This window comes from Adelges cooleyi, unplaced genomic scaffold, assembly GCF_023614345.1.
Source record: "Adelges cooleyi isolate 19-005CV unplaced genomic scaffold, UGA_ACOO_1.1 ACOO_flye_CR_arks_rails_tigmint_CR_PRNA_21, whole genome shotgun sequence".
Lineage (NCBI taxonomy): Eukaryota > Metazoa > Arthropoda > Insecta > Hemiptera > Adelgidae > Adelges > Adelges cooleyi.
The window spans coordinates 12,535,904-12,559,919 of NW_026095871.1; the positions used below are offsets into that span (position 1 = coordinate 12,535,904).

General features: G+C 32.2%; 1 protein-coding gene across 1 annotated transcript in view; it reads left to right on the forward strand.

Annotated features, from left to right (window-relative positions):
* The first annotated feature begins 2,741 nt into the window (after positions 1 to 2,741).
* Positions 2,742 to 24,016, forward strand: part of LOC126834722 (sushi, von Willebrand factor type A, EGF and pentraxin domain-containing protein 1) — a 48,392-nt gene continuing 27,117 nt past the window's right edge. Inside the window, exon 1 of the mRNA XM_050566848.1 lies at positions 2,742 to 3,105. Coding sequence (XP_050422805.1) covers positions 2,982 to 3,105 — 124 coding nt within the window. The 5' untranslated portion in view covers positions 2,742 to 2,981. The remainder of the gene's footprint in view (positions 3,106 to 24,016) is intronic.

Sequence of the window (24,016 nt, forward strand, 5' to 3'; positions counted from 1 at the left end):
GTACCTACACGTATCTTTATTATTGTTCTTAACTATATATTTGGCAATTGCAACACCATAGAAACACTGATAATTTCAAATTGAATTGTGGATCAAAGAAAATGTAACGCCTGAATAATGAATATCTATCGTTTATGGTATGAGGTGTGTACTATCTACCGACTACTATTATTTACTATGTTTATTATATATGTATATTGGATACAATATTAAGTAAATTAAACCCTTGCCACAGTTTACAATATGTCTGTATGTGTACGATGTCTGTCTGTACCTGTAGGTATAGTTTATTTGCACGGATTTTAATGAATATATTTTTCACGCCCAGACCGAGACGTTAGCGTTACCTAATCATTGATCTTACCACCTAATGTGTGTTAAGAAATTCATACATTTTATATTGCATGTGATCACCGACCATATCGTTGTAATGTCAAAATCAACACAGACGAATATTGTTTTTTAACGTATTTTAAATTAAATAATAATATTGCGTTAATTATTAGTATTTGTGCTTGATGTATTGTACTTGGGACCAACGTGTAGTGTACACAATATAATAATATACTCTATAAAAAAAAATAAACTTATTTTCGGTCGAAGGCTACAGCCCGATTTGGTAAAACGACGTTTAATGGTAGACCAATTTTTTTTTTACTTAATCAGAATTTGATCACAGTGTTTTTTTATTGATCTGAATATTTTTTTTAAACCACCTACAAAGTTGTACAAAACGTTTAGAATTAAAATCAGTAATTTCCAATTTTCTCACGCTTATAACAAAAACTACAACCCCTGTCCCTTAATATTAATTCTGAGAGCAGTTTTAAATGCAATAGAGAAAATAGAATGAAAAACTTTATTTGTGTTCCACAATTGTATTGTGCAATGTAATTAATCCCAAAATCCACAAACCACTAGGCAGATTAATGAAGCAATACGTTTTGTTTAATTACATTTTCATATAACTTGATTACTAATAACTTTAGATTAGGGTATTTTCATTAAACACAATTAATCCATGTTGACTTTGAAAAGGCTAAATAACATCGAGTTACCTATTTTTTTTCGCTTTAAATCGAAATTTTTTATTATAAATCATACATATTATATTCTCTAAATGAGTTAGTTATCGAGTTAAGTTGAAAGTCTAGTTTACAAATCTAAAAAATTTGATATTATGTATTATTACTATTATATATTGTATTATTAATATTGATATTATATAATTTTATATTTTAGAAATTTTAACACATGTTAAAATACAGATGATAGACATTTTTTTTTTTAATTATCCTTTTTTATCATAGCTGTAGTGTTAAAGCATTGTCGCTTCGTCTATATATATATATATAGAGTAAAAAATATTGTCAGTTTAAAAATTAAGAATTTAATATATATTTAGAGTTTTGACAAAGAAATATCATAATTTGTTTGTTAATTTGAATTTTTTTTTAACAAACATATGTGCAAAGTATGTACAATTTGTTTACATTACTTACTTGTTGAGACAGGATGAAATTTAATTGGCGACTCATGTAAACCAGGAAGAAGTTAGAAAGAAAATAACAAAATAAGGTCACTGCAGTTTTGGAAGTAAGGCCACCAAGTTTAGTAGTATCACTTTTATTAAAAACTTTAGTGGTGTATAATTTAATCATATTAATGATATAATCGTAAGGCGGTTGCGAGCATTACCGTGTAGATGTTAATGGAAAGTTAAAAAAAACGAGGTCAATTATTACAATTTTACAACCCGTTAATAGTTAGGTGTTACCGCTGATGTACATTTAGGTTTTAGATTTAGACATAATATTAGTTTTTTAACGGTTATCGTTTAGTGTCGGGAAGTTAGGTTGTATAGATCTGGTGGGGTAATTATTGACAAATATTTCAATTTAGTAATGCGTTTTTGGACGGGGAAAATTTCATTTATTGTACAAATTAACTATATTAATACAATGCTATCGCTTTGTGAAAATATACACAAATAACTGTAACTTACAATAGTTATTAGACTTCAGAACTCTAATTTAGAACTATAAGCTATATAGAATAAATACTATTACAAGTACAAAGTTATTTTCTCTGTCAATCGAACAAAATTGAACGCTCTCCTTTCCTAATATTATTGATCCGTTTTCTCGGCGTTTAAAAAAAATAAATCAAATTAACTTAACTATAGATTTAAACAACTCAAATAAGGAAAGTCAAGTTATTACATTTTAAACTTTAGATAAAAATAGCACCAAACTCCATCGGTTCTAAATTATAAACTTTAATAACTTTTTACCAGTCGGCGACTATTGATTATTCTTAAATTTAAAAAGTTAATAAAATATATACGTTACCATTTAAAAATCTTATTTTCACGTGGCTTTAACACATAAAAGATGAAGTTATATGTTTGAAAAATGTACCAAATGTTGGGCTAACTATTAACTATAAAATTATAAAAAAAAAAATAATTTTAACAAATCTAATATAATGTAAGATACTGGCTGGGCCATGATTAACCATCACCCAGTATATTATTATATTATAATAAGCGTGTTACGACAATTTCGAATATTATTCTTCTGTCGCTTCTCTCCTATCCTCCTTATCCGTGATAGATTGCTAATTTGTTTTGTCCCCCTCCACCCATCCAGACCCCCCTTGCCCGTAAGCTATGTACGGCGTGACCGACTACACCGGTTGGCCGGCGTCCACGCGGCGGACACCGGCGAGCCGTAGTCAGTTGACGGTGGCACGCCGCGCGAAGTGAACGGACGCCATCGAGGAACACGATGTGATCGTACGACTACGCGCTCGGTGTCTGTGTCGTGTATGTTTGTGTATGTGTTCGTGCACGCCTGTGTGTGTGTGTGTTTTTTTAATGCGCTAATTATTATTACTTATTGTCGTGACGCCGCGATACGCCTGTGACCAGCTGCGGGTGCGTCCATCGTAAGTCGATTATAGTGCGATCCCAGTGCGACATGTCGAAGCTCGGCCGGCCGAGACGCCGGTGGTGTTGGCGGCGACGCGGACGGGACGTGTCGTTAATGCTGCTCTTGTCGATCGTGGCCTTTGTGTTGAACGCCGTTAGCGTGCACGCCTCAGGTACGTCCACAAGTCCTAACCATTTACTAAGCTTTTGTACTTTTGATGTTTGAGTAAAATAAGGACAAGCTCATACTTAGGTCCATAACTTTTGGAAACCCCCATAATTTAAAGTTTCCATTTATCACAGAAACACACGGATTGACGAAAATAACTTTTAAAAATTAACTGGGAGATTTTTTTTTATTAATAATGTTTCAACCAAAAATCGAGATTTGCTTTTTTTTACTCAATTTGTCAAATATACACGCGGCAGGGCCTTACACTGTTGACGGTGACAGTGTTCAATATTCATCTCCATCAACAGGAAACCATTTAAATATCTCCCACAATTAAAAAGCATATTAGCCTCTAACATGTTAAACAATGGCTTCACCAATTTAGCAATATTAATATTACACAAAAAAAAAAATGTTTTTTGGAGAGAATTTTCTCTAAAGATTTTGATGTTAGTATCACTAAAATTTGTTTTAGCACTAAAATTACAGGTTTTGTTATACAAATACTAAAAATATGTCAGGTATACTACAGCGTACAGAAGGTCAAAAAAGGTCATTATTAATTATCAATATTTTGTCTTACTAGTTATGTACTTAACATGTTCAAGTCACGTGACACAATTTTTTATAACTCTATAAATCATACTGTTACATTATTTTAGGGTTGCTTTTTAGGTTGCTCCAATTAAATTTACAGACCTATCTCGAGTTTTTCAAGTAGTTGATAATTTTAGAAAACCCAGTTTAGGTTTTAGGTATTCGCAAAACGCAGCTGTGTCTTTAAATATATGTATTTACAATAATTTTTAAATTAATAAACAATTCAAATGTCGAAATATAATTGGTAATTTTTCCTCACGTCTTCTTCATTTAACATTAATACATCTATGCTCGGTATGACGAATTGTATTACATGAAGAAATCCACGTTCCATCATGTGGCCCGGTTGGCATAGCCTCACGTGCTACGAGGTCGAGAGAGGTTCTTCATGGTGGCGATTCTTCACCGTTTTAGCTCTTAAATCAATCCAGGATATTCTATATTGTCCAACAAAATATGAAATCGTCAAATAATATTACATTATAGCTGTTGTAATGCCATTTTCCACCGACTTCTGGGTCTTGACAATTATTGCATTCCAACGTTATCATTTTTATCCTTTATATAGAAGTACACGAACTTATCTCACGAGTTGTAACCCAAAGCCTATTAACCTCTAAAAATCTGTTTTTTCAATAATGAAAATACAAACTGAAAAATACTTCTAACGAATACCAAGCAACTTAACTCTGATGACAAATGTATTTGCATATAATATTATAATTTATAACTGTCTAGAAACTAGGTGTATTTGTATATTTTGTCAAATGAATAATACGAATTCATCGTCGTGTTATGTACAAAATAATTGCTTGGGAAACGTTTCAACGTTTTCAGGCAAACGCTTAAATTATTTAAATGATATTCATATATAATAAAATTAATTTATGAAAACTAACGGACAATGATTTTATCTAAAGCCTTTTACTTGCTATAACCGCAATTAATAGCGCTGACTCAGATTCGGGAAAACTATTGGTCTTGCGTATTTGCTCATTTATTCTTGTATCGGTATTCTGACCTCAAAGTAGCCAGAGATCAAAGTAATGTTCTTGTCAAATGATTCATTCGTATTGTGCGCAGCTGTCCTTGAAAATACCTACCCACCTGTTGCAAATGGAAAAAAATGTATGCACGTATATTAAAAAAATAACGAATAAAAAATGTTAAATGTAACACCGTTTAAATGATTAATAGTACCCACACGGTCCCGTGATGGTAATATACAAAATATATATTTAATATTAGGATAACAATCTATTGATAATTAATCATAATAGTGAACACTTTTACTTGTTTGGTAGCGCGTTAGTGATAAATTAATAGTACGCTCTATTATAAGACATCATAACCAAGTCTTCAATTCTAACTATCCATCTATTATTATATTATATTATTGTCCATCTACTATAATAATATTTAGAATGAAAAAGTTATGTGAAATTTTGTTTGAGATAGAAAATCGATTGTTTTGTTGAGACATTGAGGAGTTGCTTGAAAACGAAAACGTTTTTTTAGGTATTTTAAAATTATTATGTAAACACCACCTGTGGCTTGGAAGGGCCAACATCAGGTTTTGACATTTTTAAAACCGGCATGTAATTCATGTAATTGTTTACTTAAATGTAACATTGTTAACTAAGTAACAAGTTCAAAAAAAATAAAAAATCCTTGAAAAGTTACGATTGTCAACTTTTTTTCAAAGCGTTCTGTTTCCCAGAGCCTTTTGTTCAAATCTTCGGTAAAATATATTATACTTAATAGGTTTATTTTTGAAAGTTGTAAGTCAGAAGACGGTTAAATTGAATTAAGTAGGTACAAATTATGCAACTTGATAAATCTACTGGAATTAGTTAGAAAATATGAAAAGTACATAGCGAAAAAAATGTTTTTTGAAAACAAATTTTTATCAATTTTCTGGAGCACATAACAATTATATGAGCTCTATATTTAAGTACCTAAAGCTAAAACTCTAAAGAAAAAAAACTTGTATAATTTATGCGCTCCGTCCTACTGCGAAAATCTGAGTTATGTAATTATAATATTTTACCTTCGCGTTATATTCTCGTGTAATGTTTTTTGTTTATTTTTTTTTTTTTTTTTTGTACAAAGAGGGTAGGTCACCGATAGTGGAAAATTAATTCATTTTTCACGCTCTGAAGCACTAAAATTCCATTAATTCCATCAGTTATTTTCTGCGTACGGTTATGTAAATCGAGCAGTGACGTTGACGAGGGTTCGGCGTTTTTGTTTTTTGACTTTTTTTTTTTAATTTCGGTTATCTAAGAAGCTGACAAAGTGATATTTTCGGTAAATTATCAGCGGCACGCGGGGCGATGTGTCTCGCGTATTTCACCGGTGGCGACAGACCTGAACGCCGCGTGACAACACGGTGACCGTACTTGTGTATGAATTATAACCGTAACACCCGTGCGATTGAATTAATTGTTCGTTTTTTTTTTTCTATTCTCTCTCGTAGATGAAATTTCACGTTCAAAAAACATATTATAATATCATATTGACGTCTGAAACCGATGGCCGTATTTATATGTACATGTGCGACTAGAACGCGCTCAGGTCCGGCTTTACCGGTGTCATGTCAAGACCTCTTGAAGGGTACTACAAAACAATAACGCGTTCTTCGATTGTTTAGAAAAACGGAGGTTTTTTGTTTTTTAATCAAATCGCTTAAAAATTTGTTCCACCCGTTGCGGTAGTAATGAATAATATATTTTTATAATCTGGCGCGGTTACTCGAACCTAATTCTATAATAATATTATGTATGTACGGTTTTTTTTGGCGCGTCGCCTTGAAGGATCCAAATCGGACTACCGCCGTCGGTTTTGAAATCCGATTTTTTGATAAATTATTACGGTAAAAACTCGGATAATGTCCCGAAACGTGCATAAGTCCAAGTCTAAAAAACTTTATTGCTTACCCGAGGTACCGTGAATGTGTTAACCTAACCCGGTCACGCGTCCACGAGACAAGTTTGGTTCGGTTTTTATACACAACAGCTGTAATGGCAAACAACTTTTACAAGAGTACAAGTGTTTTATGATTTTTCTCACTTTTTTTTTTATTATTATTAACACTATTGGCGTGACATCACGTTATATTGGCGAAAACATAACAAGTAGACCAGATGACGGCCTTGGGCGTTTTCACATAATATAATGTCGTACGTTTAATGTTCAAAACGTACACACAAATGAGATAATATTTTAACGACAGTGTTTTTATTTTATGCAAGTTAACATTTTCTTACATAATCGATGACGTGCGGGAAAACGACTTTTTCTATATAATATTTGTTTTTATCGATTAGTTGTCATTACAAATAGTGTAAGTCTTGTGTGTGCTATAAATAATACCGGTTGAGCTAAAAGGGAATTTCAACAAAACTGTTGTGAAGCCCGCCATATGTTGAAACAATACATTGTATTTCTATGTATTTTATTTTTATTTTGGTCACTCGCTTAGTACAGTTTTTTTTCTATCCGGTTTCGTTTATGAATTTGAAATTAAGTAAAAAAAAATGTTTGCCATCTGGCATCTATGGTAGTATTAATTGTAGCAGTGAGTCTGACAGGTGAAATCGTTGTCTTGTGTCGAAGGAGTATTGTCTATACAGTCTAGAAGACCTATAATATTGGTTATACACAAGTAGAACATTCGTTTCTTTATGGCTTCTATTTTAGACATTAGAAAACTAAAGGTCAAGTAGATATGTTCAAAACTATGTGATCGATTGATAGTTGATACTTCTCCATACTAACTGTATTATTGAAACCGTTAGGCCATGCCACAGCGATTTGTTTGATTTTTCTAATAATTGGTCAATAAATGGGATTAAGGGTGGACAAAATAACGGTTTTTATTAACTTTCTCAAGACACTGAAAAGGAACAATATTATTTCGCCGAGTTCACTCGAGTCCATTTGAGAGGAAAATAATTTAATTATTTTTATTATATTATATATCGTCTCTTTATAAATTTCATTGATCTCAGACAACTTATAACTTTGTTTAATAGAACAATTATATAGTTCCCGATTCTCAGTTTATGCCACCTTTGATATTATAAGTATACTAAAATCGATATTACTATAAAACAATATGCGTTAAACATAGTAATATATACATATATAGCTTTACACGGCTCATTAATTCGACCAATACTGTAGTAAATAATAATATAACATCGTGCTCGCACGCTTCGATTAGGATCGATGGAGTCGCTGTGTGGTCTGTTCGGTCTCGATAAAGCATTTAACGCGTTTTCAATGATTATATGTATTGGCACCCAAGTTAATTATTTTTTGTCCCAATAAAAAGATATTTTGAACGTCTCAATCAGTAATCATCTCACACTTTTGGATATAACAACGGTGTAGTCATTAAAAATAGTATACGCTGTGTATTAGTTGTATTTCTTTATGCACTTTGGTATAAATTTGAAATAATTGTAACATTTAGACAACAATTACTCATTTAATTACACATGTAGTATGTTTATAAACATCATCTCTTTAAAAATATAAAAACAAAATATACTTTAACATATCTTAAATTTTCACTTGTCAATCATAGGCGCAAATACGGGGGGGGGGCTAGGGTGGGCTTAGCCCCCCCAATGCTAGACATAGCCCCACCAAAAAAATTAGGTTATGTGTATAATTTTAAAATATAAAAATATATTTACTTATATATGTAATTAAAAAACAATGTCCAGCCGCCGTAAGTTAAAAATTGAAATTGCGCCTATGTTGTGAAATCTTATCATTAGTATAAACCGGCCACGACTCAAATGCTATTTTACCAGCCATATGTTTTCAACAGTAATCAAAATAAATTGAATCTAAATACCATAATAGGCGATTTTAATTTAACTCTGTTACAATTAGATGAATACTATATTATTATTATTATGTGTAAATATAGGAAACTGCGTCATTCAGTCGTGCTACCTAACCTAAACCATAGTAAATGTGTACAATTCGCTTGAAACAATGGAAAGAGAAAAAAACACGGTTCGGCGACAAAACTGGTAAAAAACTGCTACTTTAGCATGTATTATAATATATTACACACAATATATAATGCATTTACGGTGTATATGTATAGTTGAGCACGCGTTGTCCTTAACGGCGCGGCGAGACAAAACTTTCACATTCGCCGGACCGTTATATACGATTTTGTACCTAAGATCCGTTTGTAATATTGTTAGATTTTCTTGTGTTTCGGAAGCGGCCAAAAAAACCAAACCCAGCAAATCATCGCCATGAGTTTGTAATACAAAAAAATAATAATAATTATATACCTCGGCTGTTATCCTCGGTTAAACCGAACGTTTTAAAACCGCAAAACGCATTACCCGTCGTTGTAGTATTATGTATTTGGTTGTGTCTGTTTACAAAACCGAGCGTTTAAGTCTCTGAAAAAAAGGAAAACCCATTATTACTGTTGTATGTAGTAGTTTTTATTATTGCAATGAACCGCTTGTGCACTGCGGTCGTCACTTGGATTGTGTTACAGGACAATTATTAATTCAATTAGAAAGGAGAATATATTTTTAATACTCTGATATGATATTATGAGGATAATAACGACTAACGCTCAACATACACAGACGGTAAGGAACAAGCGCGCACGACTTATTTTTATATCAGTAATAATAATAATTACATAAGAGAGTTATATATGCACACAAATCGTCTAGATATGCTAGACCTAAGCCTACATCAGTTAAATCATAGATATGTGGTATTACTATCTCTATGTAAAGCGGCTTATAACCAAAACCGATAACTAAAACTGCAGTTGGAAATTTGATATTTGGCTACATAATATAAATTTTGATTTTGTATGAACAAGAAAACCAAAGTCGCATAACACCTATTGGATTGTTGATGCAAACGATAATTACTTTCGAAATGTTTTTCAGCTCAGTTTAATTTAGTTTAGATTAACTTCAAAAATGTAATCTATTAAATTCGTTGGAAACAGAGGATTCGGCTCGAGGGAAAGTTACAAACTGAACAAAACCAAAATAAACTGGCTAGCTAATTTGTTTAAAAGACTGAAATTATGAACATTGAGCATGGTGTGGTGCACAACAGTCGACCATTACCATATGGTATTAAAGCTATGTTGACAGTTACTTAGTTTTCAGACAGACGAGAGCCATCGAATTAATTGCTTTATATTCAACAATCAAGCCGAAAATGGTGTTTTCACTTTTAAAATTTAGACATTTTTAAGTAGACAAGCAAAAGTCCTACCCTCAGCACACTTGAGATAAAAAAAGAAAAAGTGTTTAACTTGGTTGTGTGCAAAATGAAATGAACTTACCAATATTCGTTTTATAAAACTCGTCATAATTAAATGACCTCTTTTAATTACAAAATTTAAATATCGTACGAATTTGAAACAAGACGGGTTTTAAGTTAAATTTAATAATTCCATATTTTGCAAGACCCGCATAAGACACATTCCATTCACACCACTGAATACACATAGAAAATGACTCACCGGCCATTAGGGCGTAGGTACATTATTTTTGTCAACCGCAAGGTATCCGAAATCGTTTAGAAATTACAAGAACTGTCTTATAAGTCCACTTGAACGATCATTCTTACTTATATGGCTGTTTATAATATACTATTTAAATTTTAAATCATGTCTACATGTAGGCATGTATAACACGTGGTCACAAATGTATTTAAGAAATTGAAGGGTTTGGAACAACATCCAGATAAAAATTTACGTTTTAACAATTTTCCAGGACTATAAAAAAAAAAATCTTTAATGCCACTTTCTACAATATTATTGATGAGCGTAAATACGTGTTGTAATGCCTTTGTGAGTAATAGCCCGAATTTTACTGTTTGTCGCATCCAAATATAGATGATTTTTTCCATGACCATTTTCAACGAAAAACAGATCTATCTGATTGTCGTTCCGAACCGATTACTATGACTCGCTTGCTGGACGTGAATTAAACTGGGAAAACGAATCGATGACTTCACGTACCTACTTAAAATACCTGTACTCGATTGCTGCGGTGGTCACACAATACATACATTTTGGAATTGGAGGTCTGTGAACTACTTTGAATCGTATCGAGATCAGATGCGCCTGTATTTTATTGATCTCGGCGTTTCTATCGTTTCACAAACGAACCAACAAAATGCATTAGTTGTTACTCCGTGATTGATTGTATTCTCATTTCTCAAGACAGGTCTGTCACCGAAGTGAATCACAGCACATGCTCTGTACAATGGACAACACATTTTCTTCGACCAGTATCTACCACTCGAAAAGTCAACGCGATTGTTACAATAATAACAGCCTAAATTTGTACTTACACACGATTTTTTCTCTCCAAATCCAATACTCACGCGTGTCTTTTGTACAATGATTAAAAAATAATTGCGCGATCCATCAATAATATATAATATATATATACATTTTGAAATAAATATTATCACAGTGTTGTGTGCTCTGCACGATCCCGGTGCAACATCCTCGAGGCCTTAATACACCGCATATATGGAAAAACGTGCAACGAAATATTATGTATTAAATAGATACATATTGTACATATATATTAACCAGAAAGTGAGAGTCGAAACGAAAGTACACGGTTTATAATTTATAATCAATCCATATGGGGAAAAATTAACGTTTAAAACAGTTTTACTTTTACCAGTTTGATTCTGTTTGTATAATAATATTATTGTTGTCGTGGACGTTGCTCGTGCTTCATCAAGTTGGAACGCAAATATTAGGTTAAATATTTATATTTTATATATATATATATATATATATATATAGTATTCATCAAAACACTTGTCTCGATAGTCCTTCCGGCGTGCACTCACAAATGGGAAAAGAAATTAAATTAAAATAACGATAATGATATTATCATTATAGTGGGCGTACGCGGTTACCGGGAGAAAATTATTCAACCGTAGACACTTGGTCGTGATTTAGGTATTGCAACCCGACTATAGATGGATTAATGACTGTATATATAGTTAGATTTTTTTTTATAAAACCGACCTCCCGTAATCTTCTGATGGGCGCTTGTGAAAATCACACCGGAAGTATATAATAAAATTAATTTGAGGACAGATATTTTATAATAAAAAAAAAACCAAGTGTCATCCGAAATCCAACGCACAATAATAAATAATAATTTAGTACCGTCAAAAGGTCGATGATAATGTATTTAACCCGCCCTGTTTGGTTTTCAAAGTCGAACCACATTATACTATACCTATATGACATTCAAGTCTTGGACGAGGTAAATGATAATCGGTGAGGTTTTCTGTATTTTCACAAAATCAACAGAAGCCACGGCAGATGTCCGTCACAGTTCTGGGAGTTCGGATTTCCACGGTTATTTTTAACGGATCAACAAACGTGGTCATTGTCACCGGAAATAGATCATCTATTGAAAAATTGCATTTTAAAAATAGTCTGAAAACATTTCAAACCTTTCGGAAAATCACTTGAAAATCCACTCGTTTTTCAGAGACTCTAAACTCCATCTCCAAATTACCACTACCTTCTGATGGTTCCCAAAACAAATATAATTTATTTTATCTCCTATGTGCTGCTATTGGCGATAATATTTGTTTGTTCTTTTTAAGTTACCCTAAACATAATCATCGTAATAACTGTCCTCTACACCATCACAACATATTGATTGTACTTAGTTATGAAAATAAAAAATTCTAATTTAACACCGTTTACGGGTTAACACATATTCGGTTTTCCAGTAACTTAATTGACTAGGTTTTTACATTTTTTTTTTCAAATAATTTCTTAAGTTGTATTTAAAGTCTATTTTGGCTCGGGCCGAAATTCATCATGACCGTAAGACGATTGTTTAGATCAACTCATAAAACATAACACATACCATGATAAACATATTTTACCAACACAGTCTAGTTGTCAGAAATTATGTATTATTATTATAGCACTTGCACACGTTCGACCGAATTTCATCACTTTTTTCACACTGTCTGTGCGGTTGTGTGCGTTTTTCTTTCTGTACACATTAAAATGATGAATTTCTTTGCTTGTATTTTTTCACGTCTGACCATGCACGGTGCCTAGGCGTTTCGCAATAATGATAATTACACATTATATTATGAACCAACGCAACGTAGCGGCTTGGTCGAAAACAATAGTAATACAAAATATATTTTTTAAATATTATAAAATTTAATATTGAAATCGACTTTTTTTTTAAAAATCAGCACCTGGCGTACGCACTCTTAATGTAGTATGTATATGTATAATTTATATCAATATGATAAATGTCACGTGATGCCGAAACGATCCGGCACGTGGTGGTAATTTCGTCAGATTAAAATCGGAAACAACATTAATAATAATAATAATATAGGTTAAAAGTGTCCACAGTTATAATTAACAATGGGCGGTTCGGCGACACGTTTGTCAGCAATATTTTTTTCAGCTGACCGTCTAGCAAGACTCTGTGAGAGAGAGAAAAAAAATAATTGAAACGGTAGGCCCATTAACGCTCGGTCCTTGTCGTTTGTTTCCATGGTCCATATTATTAACACACAGGTACATAATTTGTGGTGACCATGTTTTTAAATTAACAATAATAATAATATAAGTGAGTACGACTGCGGAAAACGTGAGATTGTTGTCTATAATAAGTCGTGAGAACTTTAAACAATAATAATACAATTTGTTGGCAGTGTTTTCAAAAAAAAAGTTTCTGACCATAAAGCGTTCGCTAATTTAATTTTTTTATATTTTTATATTTGTATTTGTTTCACAATTTATGAAAGAAATGTCGAAGAAAACTGTTGAGCTTCGCCCATAAGAACACATTTAAAACATAATTTGTACTTGGCTTTTCTATAAAAATGTATAAAAATCACTTGTATACACCTATTGATTCTCGCAAAAGTTGTTATAATTTATGTCCATTGCCTATTGTTGACCGAAAGTGAATACTTTCTCAATTTTCTTTTGGCCAAATTACTACTACCGCTTATTGGCAAACAAAATACATATAAATTAATAAATACATCAGTAATATTTCTCTTTAGTTAAGTTAAGTTTTCATTTAAACTTTCTGTCAATAATTAATCTAAATTAAGTCAATATTAAGAAATATTTTGATATGATTTTAATATGACCAAAGCTTTTGAACCGTGTGACTAAAATGGGCGAGAAAATAAAGACTAAGCCTTCTTGCTGCAAAGCTCCGTCGATACGTTTTAACAGTTACAAGCGACTATAGAAAGTAATGTTTATTGGTTTGAAAATATCACCGTGTAGAAGAATGCAATTTCATGAACAAACGTACATATTCGAAAAATATACGAGAGCGAAGCAATTAAAAGCCGGTAATTAGTGAGAAAAAAAAATAACGAACAACAGTCACAAATAAACGAACGGAAAAGGTTAACTTGCAGTTCATATGAAATCGCGTGGAATAACTCATACAAAAAAATCCTGGTTTTTCTGAATTTTAATTACAACAATTATTGTTCAGTAGCGCCGAATACTCTACAACTCTCTTGTAGTCGCTTCCGTCCATATAATAAAATCTATAATAGATAAAGCCATAACAACGTTTACGATAATATTATGATAAACCGAATCAAAGAGAAGGCAAACAATCGATTTGTATTGTGTAGCCAAAAAAAAAAACAAATAATACATTCAATAATACAATAATACATTCATCACGTCGTACACTTTAAATTAAAAATCGTTCCATATCGAAACAAGCTCTATTTTGAAATACTCACTTCGAAAAGTTCTCCTCCTCCTCGTAAGATCTTTCAAAAGTAGAAAAAAAGTTCTTCGCCGCAAAAGTAAACCAAGTAATTATAAACTCTTATTTTCTTATAACATTGATTGGTATAATAAAAAGTCATAAAACCTTCATACTTTACTTGATGATTTTTTTTTAAACTTTAAAATATGTCTCCTGAACATTTCCAAAGCCACGACGTATCACTTAACGTAAGGACAATGGTGGTTTTGAGACGATGAAGTACGATAGAGGCGATCGTCCATCCCCTCGTGATCCTCATGATTAATTTATGATTTATTATGATTTGCATACAGCGCTTAAGATAAAAAATTATCGGTCTAAGTCGGTCCAAGTAGGTTATAAATTAAATTGTGTTTAACTACAATACATCCGGCTTAACCTAACCGTTTATTTTTCTAGTCATACTAGTAAGTTTTACCGGCTCGGTGTTCGTTAAAAACCGCTTCAGTCTCGACATATTCAATTATAGTCGATCCGAATCCGCGTAAGTCACCAGATGGGACCCGTGAAATTACAGCGATTGTAGGTATATTATTATTTTTTATTATTTTTTTGTATTTTACAAAGAGTTTTCTCGCACAATAAACGGTATTGTACGTACACAAGTCAGTCGTGACAGAACCAGGAGACACGCGTTAGTAGGGACTTGTTGTTGTTTGACAAAAAAATAAACAAATAAATAAAGACGGGCAATGAGTCGTAAAAATCAGGACGATTTTGTACTCCATTATAGTATTCACTACAGAAGCCGCCGTCGCAGATGTTCCCGGTGCAACAGCTATACAGGCTCATAGTGGTATGGCTAAATGACTCGGTCACGAAATACACAATACAATAATAATATATTGTATTATAATGTTATATACGCACTCCTCGCCGGCATAGTAGTTCCTCGCGATAATTGAAAATAATAACGACAACAACAATATTTTAAGGTTACGTTGTTTTCTTCATATTAACTTGGATCACACACACACAGACAGTGGGAATCGCTGTAATAATTTGTATAGGTATTTGTTTAATTTCCACTTTCCACGCGGTCGAGCGCACGAGTATTGTGAGAACTTCAAAAAACACCGTTCTTAGACGAATATAAATAAATAAACGAGTAATGATACGGCGAGGTCTTCCAAAGTTTACAATAGGCAATGCCACGACGAACGCACCTTGTAATTATTTATTTAAGTACTTTACACGTCACCGCGTGTAATAGCGGTTAGACGGTTAAGCATAATAGTTACGATCAGGTTATACGCTCACCTAGTGCGTGAGTACGGCTCATAAGATACACGTGTGCTGTATATATGTACATTATGTATCTATATAGGTTTTTTTTTTGGCGGTCATCGTTCGCTTTTGCTTGCATACAGTGCGGTCCAAATTATCGAGAAAGTCATAAGTCCGCCGGTGACCATCAACACACTACGTGTTGTGGATTTATACATGCACGTATATCGGTCGCTTATGGCCGCATGATTTCTCATTGATGATGATTATCGTCCAGTGTCCTGGAAAACGGTAGTCGGCCAACTTTCTACTTGCACCGCCTGCAGAATAGCCTAAGAATAACCAGAATAACCTTAGCCACAGCGCAGAAACAACTTAAATTATATGGGTTTCGCGTGCTCAGGATGGAAGGGGAGGACACTGTCCCGACGAAATAATTTTCTGATGATATGTTAATTTAGTAAAGTCGTTTGTTTTTACACGACTGCGAAAATAAAAGTGTTTACCGCGTTCAAGTGTAACCGTAATTGTCACTGTTTTTTTGCAAAATTAAGACGATTGCATTTTATTGACGACCAAGTTGATTTTTTAAAAATGGGTGTGTATTAAAATTGTGCAAATCAAATTTGTACACGTTACAGAGCTGTTGCGCGCAATCCGAATAATTTGTTGTACATCATAATTGTGATTTTTTCTTTTTCTTGAAATGATTAAGTGACCGGAGCTCCGGACATTCAGTAACGACCAAAAGTGTGAAGAGACTTGAAGGGCTAAATCGAACTTCAAGTCACCGTTGGCGAGCATATATATATATACTATATATATATGCATATTATAGAGCATATAATTTTATATCAGTCTTAAAATAATTCAACCTAAATCTTTTGGCTCGGCTAATAGCAAAAAAAAAAATCTCTACTGCAACAACTCGCCCTGTGAAATTATTTCATTTAAAAAATAATAATGTTGTTCGACAGCTTGGAAATTAATTACTCGGCAATATGAATAACGAGGTAATTGGTGCCAAATCGATTTTTCATGCTTCGCTTAAATGTTTTGCGATCCACCGGAGCAGCCAGCCAGACCTATTAGATGACTGTAAAATATTTTTGAATACACCATAGTTGTAATTCATAATAGACGATAATTTGACGGTGGTAAAAATTTGAAAAATTGAAAATATTCAGAAATTTCAATTAGACGTGATTAACGTGACCTTATGTGGAGTTTCTAGTACCTATTTGTATTGTATTATTACGTTGTTAAACGCGACTTTCACGGTTTTAATCTAATACATATAATTGCATTGCAAGTCGTACGGGTACTTTTTAATGCAAAGGTTATCTTGTTAGCTAGAATAACAAAACACATTGCACGACAATATAACAATTATTTTATGCACCTTGCTGAAAGTCAAAAAATTATAAAAATTATACTTTGATCCCGTTTCAAACAGTTTCCGTATTAGTGCTTAGTGGCATTTATTTATAAACCTTTTCTAATAATACATTTCTCTTATCCGGCCTTTTATGTATAAAATAATTGTGTCTGTCGGCGATTTTGGAAAATCGTTGTTCAAACACTTTCTGTATTGGATCAACACAGTCGACATTCTAAAAGTAATAACGCTTTGTAATGAGTTTATACTGAAACTGGATTTGTATACTTATTACTTTTAACTTGTAGCTATTACATAATTACTTAAGGCAATTTTTATAATTGGTTATGTGTGAAAATAAAGAGCGTAAAAAAATTAATCCTCAAATTGCCGAGCTTTGGACCGTTTTTTTAAAAGAAACCGTTGTTTTACCCGATCTACCGCTATGTTTTACATGTCTTATGCGCAGATTTCGTTTATGTTTTTAATGTATGTAAGTTTTAACACAGAAATACCGGGTCATTACACTGTGTCGAGATCACCTAGATAATATAATGTATAGTCACTAATCAGTAGTCTATATTGTGTTTGGTACTAGTATTTTTAAAAGTCCATACATAATGTGTTGCACTCAAGTTGTGTACTATCATGGAAATCATTGACTGAACGGTTATTTTGAAAAACTAGTTTACTTCTGCTGAATCATCGTTGTTTTCAAAAAGCATTTGCCCATATTCATATATATTATACCATAATATAACTATTTTTTTTTTTAAATAGTAAATATACGTCGCATATAATAATTGTACTAATTTTATTTTACAAAGAACGGCTGTATTAGTAACAGATGTTTCGCTTACACTCATGTATTTGTTTTTTTTTTGTATAATAATATAGTTATTACTGTTTTGAACGAGGGGAAATTGTAATCGTTTTCCGGTACTCAAAAACAATTGTATCCGTTTTCAGCCTGAGGATACAGCGAATTTAAACCTCTGGAAAGTACTGACTCGATAATTAGTTTGGCAAATACAAACGGTTATGTTGGTTTATGGTTTTGATCGAGGGAGAAACCCGAGAGAAAGTCGGGCAGGGTTACACTGGAATGAATTAGGTGACAGAAAAAGGTATACAATGTTATTGCACGGGATAAAAATATGAACGCTCGAGTAAATTTATTACAAACGATTTTAGAGCTAACTATACTTGAGGTAACTATAAAAAAAATATCAAACAGCAGTCGTTAAAATGTACCGAATTGTGACTTGTAAGCCGAAATCTATTATGCTAATCTGTAAGATAATGATTTAATGTATCTTTTGTTGAATTAAGCTTCATTTCGATGCAAAGCCGAAAAGATTTTACAACAATGAGTTTTTTTTTATATCTGATTAATTAGATAGATGAAAAATCCCATGCGTCCTTTCAGTTTACGAAAAACATTAACAAAAATTATAATATTAATATTTTTAAAATTTAAATTGCAAAAACAAAAATGATCAGGTTTAGTCGACTTTTTAGGAAATTGTTAAGATCGGTTATAAGTATTAAAACAATATTTATATTCAACCGCATTTTTAGTAGTTCAAGTTCTATCAGAATACTTGTTAAACAACATTTTTTTTTTTAAATACCTTTTAATTGAGCGTATGCTAGTATAATAAAATACCAATATTTTGAGAATAACCACACAATGGTTGTATTTATATTTAAATTTGTGTATTCAAATATTTGTCTTGAAAATGTACGGTAAAAAACCTAATCTATGTACTTGTTGTTGGAAATGTGAACGTGGAGAAATGCACTATGGGTGTGTGACTGTCTATCTCGTGTTGACGAAGAGCATCAAAAAGCGATACCGCGGTGGTGAACAATTATTGTTTGGAAACGCATTGATGATTATACAAAAAGCAATAAAGTGAATCGTGTAGAACGGGTTATATTGTTCCGCTGTCAGTTCTGCAATCATCACACATCGGCAGCGTTAAACTGTATTATAATAATGTATGCATAGTATTATACGTTGCACACACAATCGGTTGTATTCAGTATGAAGACAACTGAAGATCTTGGGTACAAGGCTTGCACGTATTTCGCACTGAGAATAGGTATTAAACGTTTTCTTGATAATTGAACGGTACTAGCTGACAATAATCTCTTTTATCGTTGTAACTTACCAGTGAATTATGTATAACTAGGGCGTTTAATATACAGTTCGATTGGTTAACGATGACCTAGTCAATATATCTAAGAAGACAGTAGGCTTTTTCAAAAGTTATTCTTTTTTATACTTTTATAGTCGATGGATCGTTCAAATTGTATGTATTTTCCCAATTAAATATAACCTCATCCCTTATGTGTTGAAACTTCCCGAACTTTAAATTTCTAAAAATGGTAGCGTAAATATTTTGTTAACTTTTAAAATTCAGTACATCATTTACTGAAAGTGTCGACCGATTGATAATCATTCAAAACTATTTATCGAGAATTATTCTTAATTTAAAAAATTGAGATAATATAAACGTTACCGTTTAAAAATCTTCATAATGCTTTCTACACAAAAGAAATAGAATGTATTATTGAAAAATATATCCAATTCGGAGCAACTATATAAGTATGAAACAAATTTATTTCAAAAAGAGTCTCATATCTTTTAAGATAAGATACTAATTGTAATGTGACACTGTTTCTGTAATGAAACTCGGACTCGGATCCGTTCAATGACGTAACCAAACTCAAAATGAAAATTCGCCATCCTTGGCCGTTGAACGCCCACGAAACAATCGAACGAATATAATATGTATATATTCGTATATATCTTTTTTTAATGCGTACATTTTTATTTTCGACCAATATATCCCATAAAAACGTAAACAGCTCAGACGAATACCTGGTTTTCTTTGGCGCCAAGGGTTGCATATAACATTGTTTTGTATAATAATAATATGTTATTAGGTACTTATTAAATTTTTTACAGGCATTACTTTCTCCGATAATTTATTATTCAACGCAACGGCGTTATAATATTTTAGTCCATTTGATGGTCAATTGGTAGTCTATACGGCCAAATACAATGTACAGTATAAGAACGCCCCAAGAATAATATTATTTTTATACCTAATACATAATGTAATATTATTATGTCAAGCATAATTTCTTTTCAACAATAGCGATTTTGGCTGCAAGGCGAGTCGAACCAAATCTTTGCCAAAAAATTATTTTATAGTTTTTTTCTTTATCGTCTCAGGTTTATTGCCAAAACCGGTTTAGTAGATAATAAATTGTTTGTTGATTTACATTTGAATACTTCAATATAATAACACGTTGATTTTTCTGTTGCAGGTGAATAAAATATATATTATGTAACAATTTTTTTCAAAGCTGATCAAGGTAATATGATTTGTATTGATTTCGTTAAGGTAAATAAAACCTATCTGGTTTTAGAGTTTATGTTCAGTTTAAATTTAAAACTCATTTGGCGTTAAGTTGAAAGATAGTTTTTACTAAATGAATTTACTCGTTCGTAATACATTTCCGGCCGTTTTCACAAGTTTAGCTTAACATTTAATTAAATACTTAAGTTTAACCCATAATATAATATTTTTAAACTATACTTAATTTTTAAGCGAAACTAGTGAAAACAATTATCGAACATTTAGGTAATTTGAAGGGGAAGAAATGACTTGAAATAAGAATATCGAAATAGGTGGTGGATTGACTAGAGAGAATGTATCTTAGCTATAGTCAACATTTTTAAAAATATTAACTCTACTTAAGATTTGTATGTGTTGAAATTCAGCTTTTAAATTTTACGATTTAAAGTTTAGATAATAAACAAGTAAATTTGTTACAGATGACTTTAATTTGAATAGAAAACTAACTAGATATTATGTTTGAAACTAAAACTTTTATAAATCATGATTATAACCAAACTTTGCCTCGACTTAAATTTAATAATGCGCTATTGTCCATCAACACGCTTTTTACATATTTTATTTAAAAACAATGAGTTTGTTAAAATATGTAAATAAATACTGTTTTCTTACAGTTGAGCAATTGTTCGCTATTTCTAACTTCTAAGTCAAAGAAATAGGATTCTAGGTTAAGTCGGGCGAGTACAAATAGATAAACCTTATCTTTACTTCGTGCACGGTCGGAATAAAACTACAATAATATTTTCACATTATTTTAATAAAAACAAAAAAACGTCCAGTTATAGCATAATATATCATATTTATTATTTTGTAACGTTTCTCCGCCATTATCTCGGTGCTGCCATCAGTTAGTGGTCACGTTTAGAAAATGTCCAAGGAAAATACAATGTCCTAATTAAGTATCTATATTTTTACGGGTTTGCCTATTATATTATTGTATTGTTCTAATCGACACGAATAGGTGTGACTGATTAATGGGAAATGATCAAAAACATGATTTATTGTGACTAATTGTAAGTGAGTATGGCTTATTGTATATTTTTTCAATCTTATCGATAGCTTTGCTTAAAATCGTTTAGACCAAAGTCGAACAACAGGGTTGATTTCCAAACGGTAATAGCCACTGTCTGAAAATTACAATTTTCCCCTATATGTACACGAAAATTATACAATGTGCTGATGTAGACTGTTTCTTAATATAATGTGTTGTACTTATACACAGGACCTTACGGCGCCAAGGTCTGTAACTGATTTAGTAAAAATAATAATTTATGTACACAATATGTACTATACACAGGTAGATAATGGTATGTTCTAGTGGGTAGCTATTATGAAAATAAAAGTAAGGTTATGAGGCGCTGGTAATGTAGACAGGAATAATAACGATGTTAATCATTTTCGGCTGGTTATGAAATGACCCTCTCTACTAACACCTCAAATGGATCGAGTACTATAATATTAAACATTTTGTACCTAGTAGTTTCAATGTAGGTAGTAAACTATTCAACGAAACAAAAACGAATTGAATTGAGCATAGGAACTCTCAATATAGCTTATATAACACAAAGTACGTTTAGAACACTAATACAAGTATTGTACTATCTTCAATGGAGAACACGAGATGCATATTGTATTCGAGAACAATTAACTTTATTAATTTTAAAAAGTTGTAGTATTTTTTTTATTTTTAAATGAAAAATGTCTCGAAAAAACTCTTCAAACCAACAGTAGCGTTACAACGCTTTTAACAAAACAATTTTGAAATAACTGTTAATTATAGTTGTACAACAGATGTTTGAAATTATTTTACAAGCATATCCCAATTTAAGTAAAAAATCAATACCTACTTTATTTGTAACTGCATCGATAAAAATGTATTTTAATGAAGTATACCGAATAGTGAGTATACAGTTTTATTACAATCAGATCTTAAGTAGAAGATTAGCTACATATATTTGATCGCTGTACAAGAGAGAATTTCAAGTATTTGTACATTTTTTTACCAAATAGTTTAAAAATTGAATATGAAACATTTGTCAGAACATTGACTTAAATATAATTTTTAAAAAGTTCTGTTAGAAGTGGACCTTAAAATGAAAAAAAATCTATAGTTTATCGACCTCTGAATTTTACTCTAGTCACATTCGTGTTGAAGTGAATGGAATTTTAACAATAATATTATTTTTTATAAATATTTGTTACTGTTTTTTTCTTTGCAGGGGAGATGGGGCTGGAGGGGAATTATGTTAATATCTATCACTGTGATCTCATTGTCATCCATCTCCTATGGTGCATATTTGATATTAGGCATAACGATGACTTGCTGTAAACAGGTTGCACGTTTTTTTAAACATCTATTTATTTTTGTACTTTTTTTTAGGACAGCCCGTGTCGTTGGTATTCTGCGTCGAGTAGTCTTGTTGTTGTCATAACACGGTGTCCGTCCTGTCAGTGTTGGTCTATTCTTCTGTTTTTTGATCCCGTTCCAAATATTATATATTGTAACCAATTCGACATATTATAACGGTGGCGCTGGCGACTGCACCGGCTGTGTTAGGTCATGCCGAGCCAGCAGCGTTTAAAAAATGTGTCTTACCGGAATGCCAAAACACGTTTCTGCCTACACCGTGACGTAGACGGTAGTTGTGGCCTGTGTGTTGTTTTTTTAATTTTTTTTTTTTTTAGGAGAGGCACATCGACCGATATTATACAGATTTAAACGAGCAGATAAACCGAAGACGTGGGCGGAAAACGAACGGGTCACTTTCTACCGCGTGCGCCATTACTCAGGCTCTTATGATAATATTATGTATATGTATATCGATTCAAAAAATATTTGCAAAGAACAAAAAACAAACAACAAAGACCAACTAGTACTACCGCTTGTCGACACTTGACAAATATACAATTATATTCCAATCGACACTTTCTACACTTGTAGTGCACATATGTGAATAAATAAGAGGGACAGCGACTTCTCTGACAACCGAATAGGTCATTGAGACAAACGCGAAACCCCAATTATTTATTGCGGTTAAAACGACTGGTGTAACAATAAACATAACCGCTAACAGCGTAAACTAGCGTTCAAGTCTCCCAAATCTCAAGGTCATAGGCTCCAGATATATTATTATCATAATATAATAATATTATATTGTTCGAGAGACGGAACGTGTGACACAACGACCAAGCAGAAACAAATAATTGTGAGTCGCAAGTGCTACTATAAAATACACATATACAAGTATTATATTATACTTTATGATAATATTTACCAGACGAGAAGGCGAACTCGCGTGAAGAGATGAATACACAACATTGTTGTACTTCATCTATCAATGTGGTTTTACACATTGGCGTTGTATAAGGCGAGCAGATCTGCTTAGCACTAGAACTATTACAAGCCCGTTGTTCGAAATACAAAAGTTAACATAA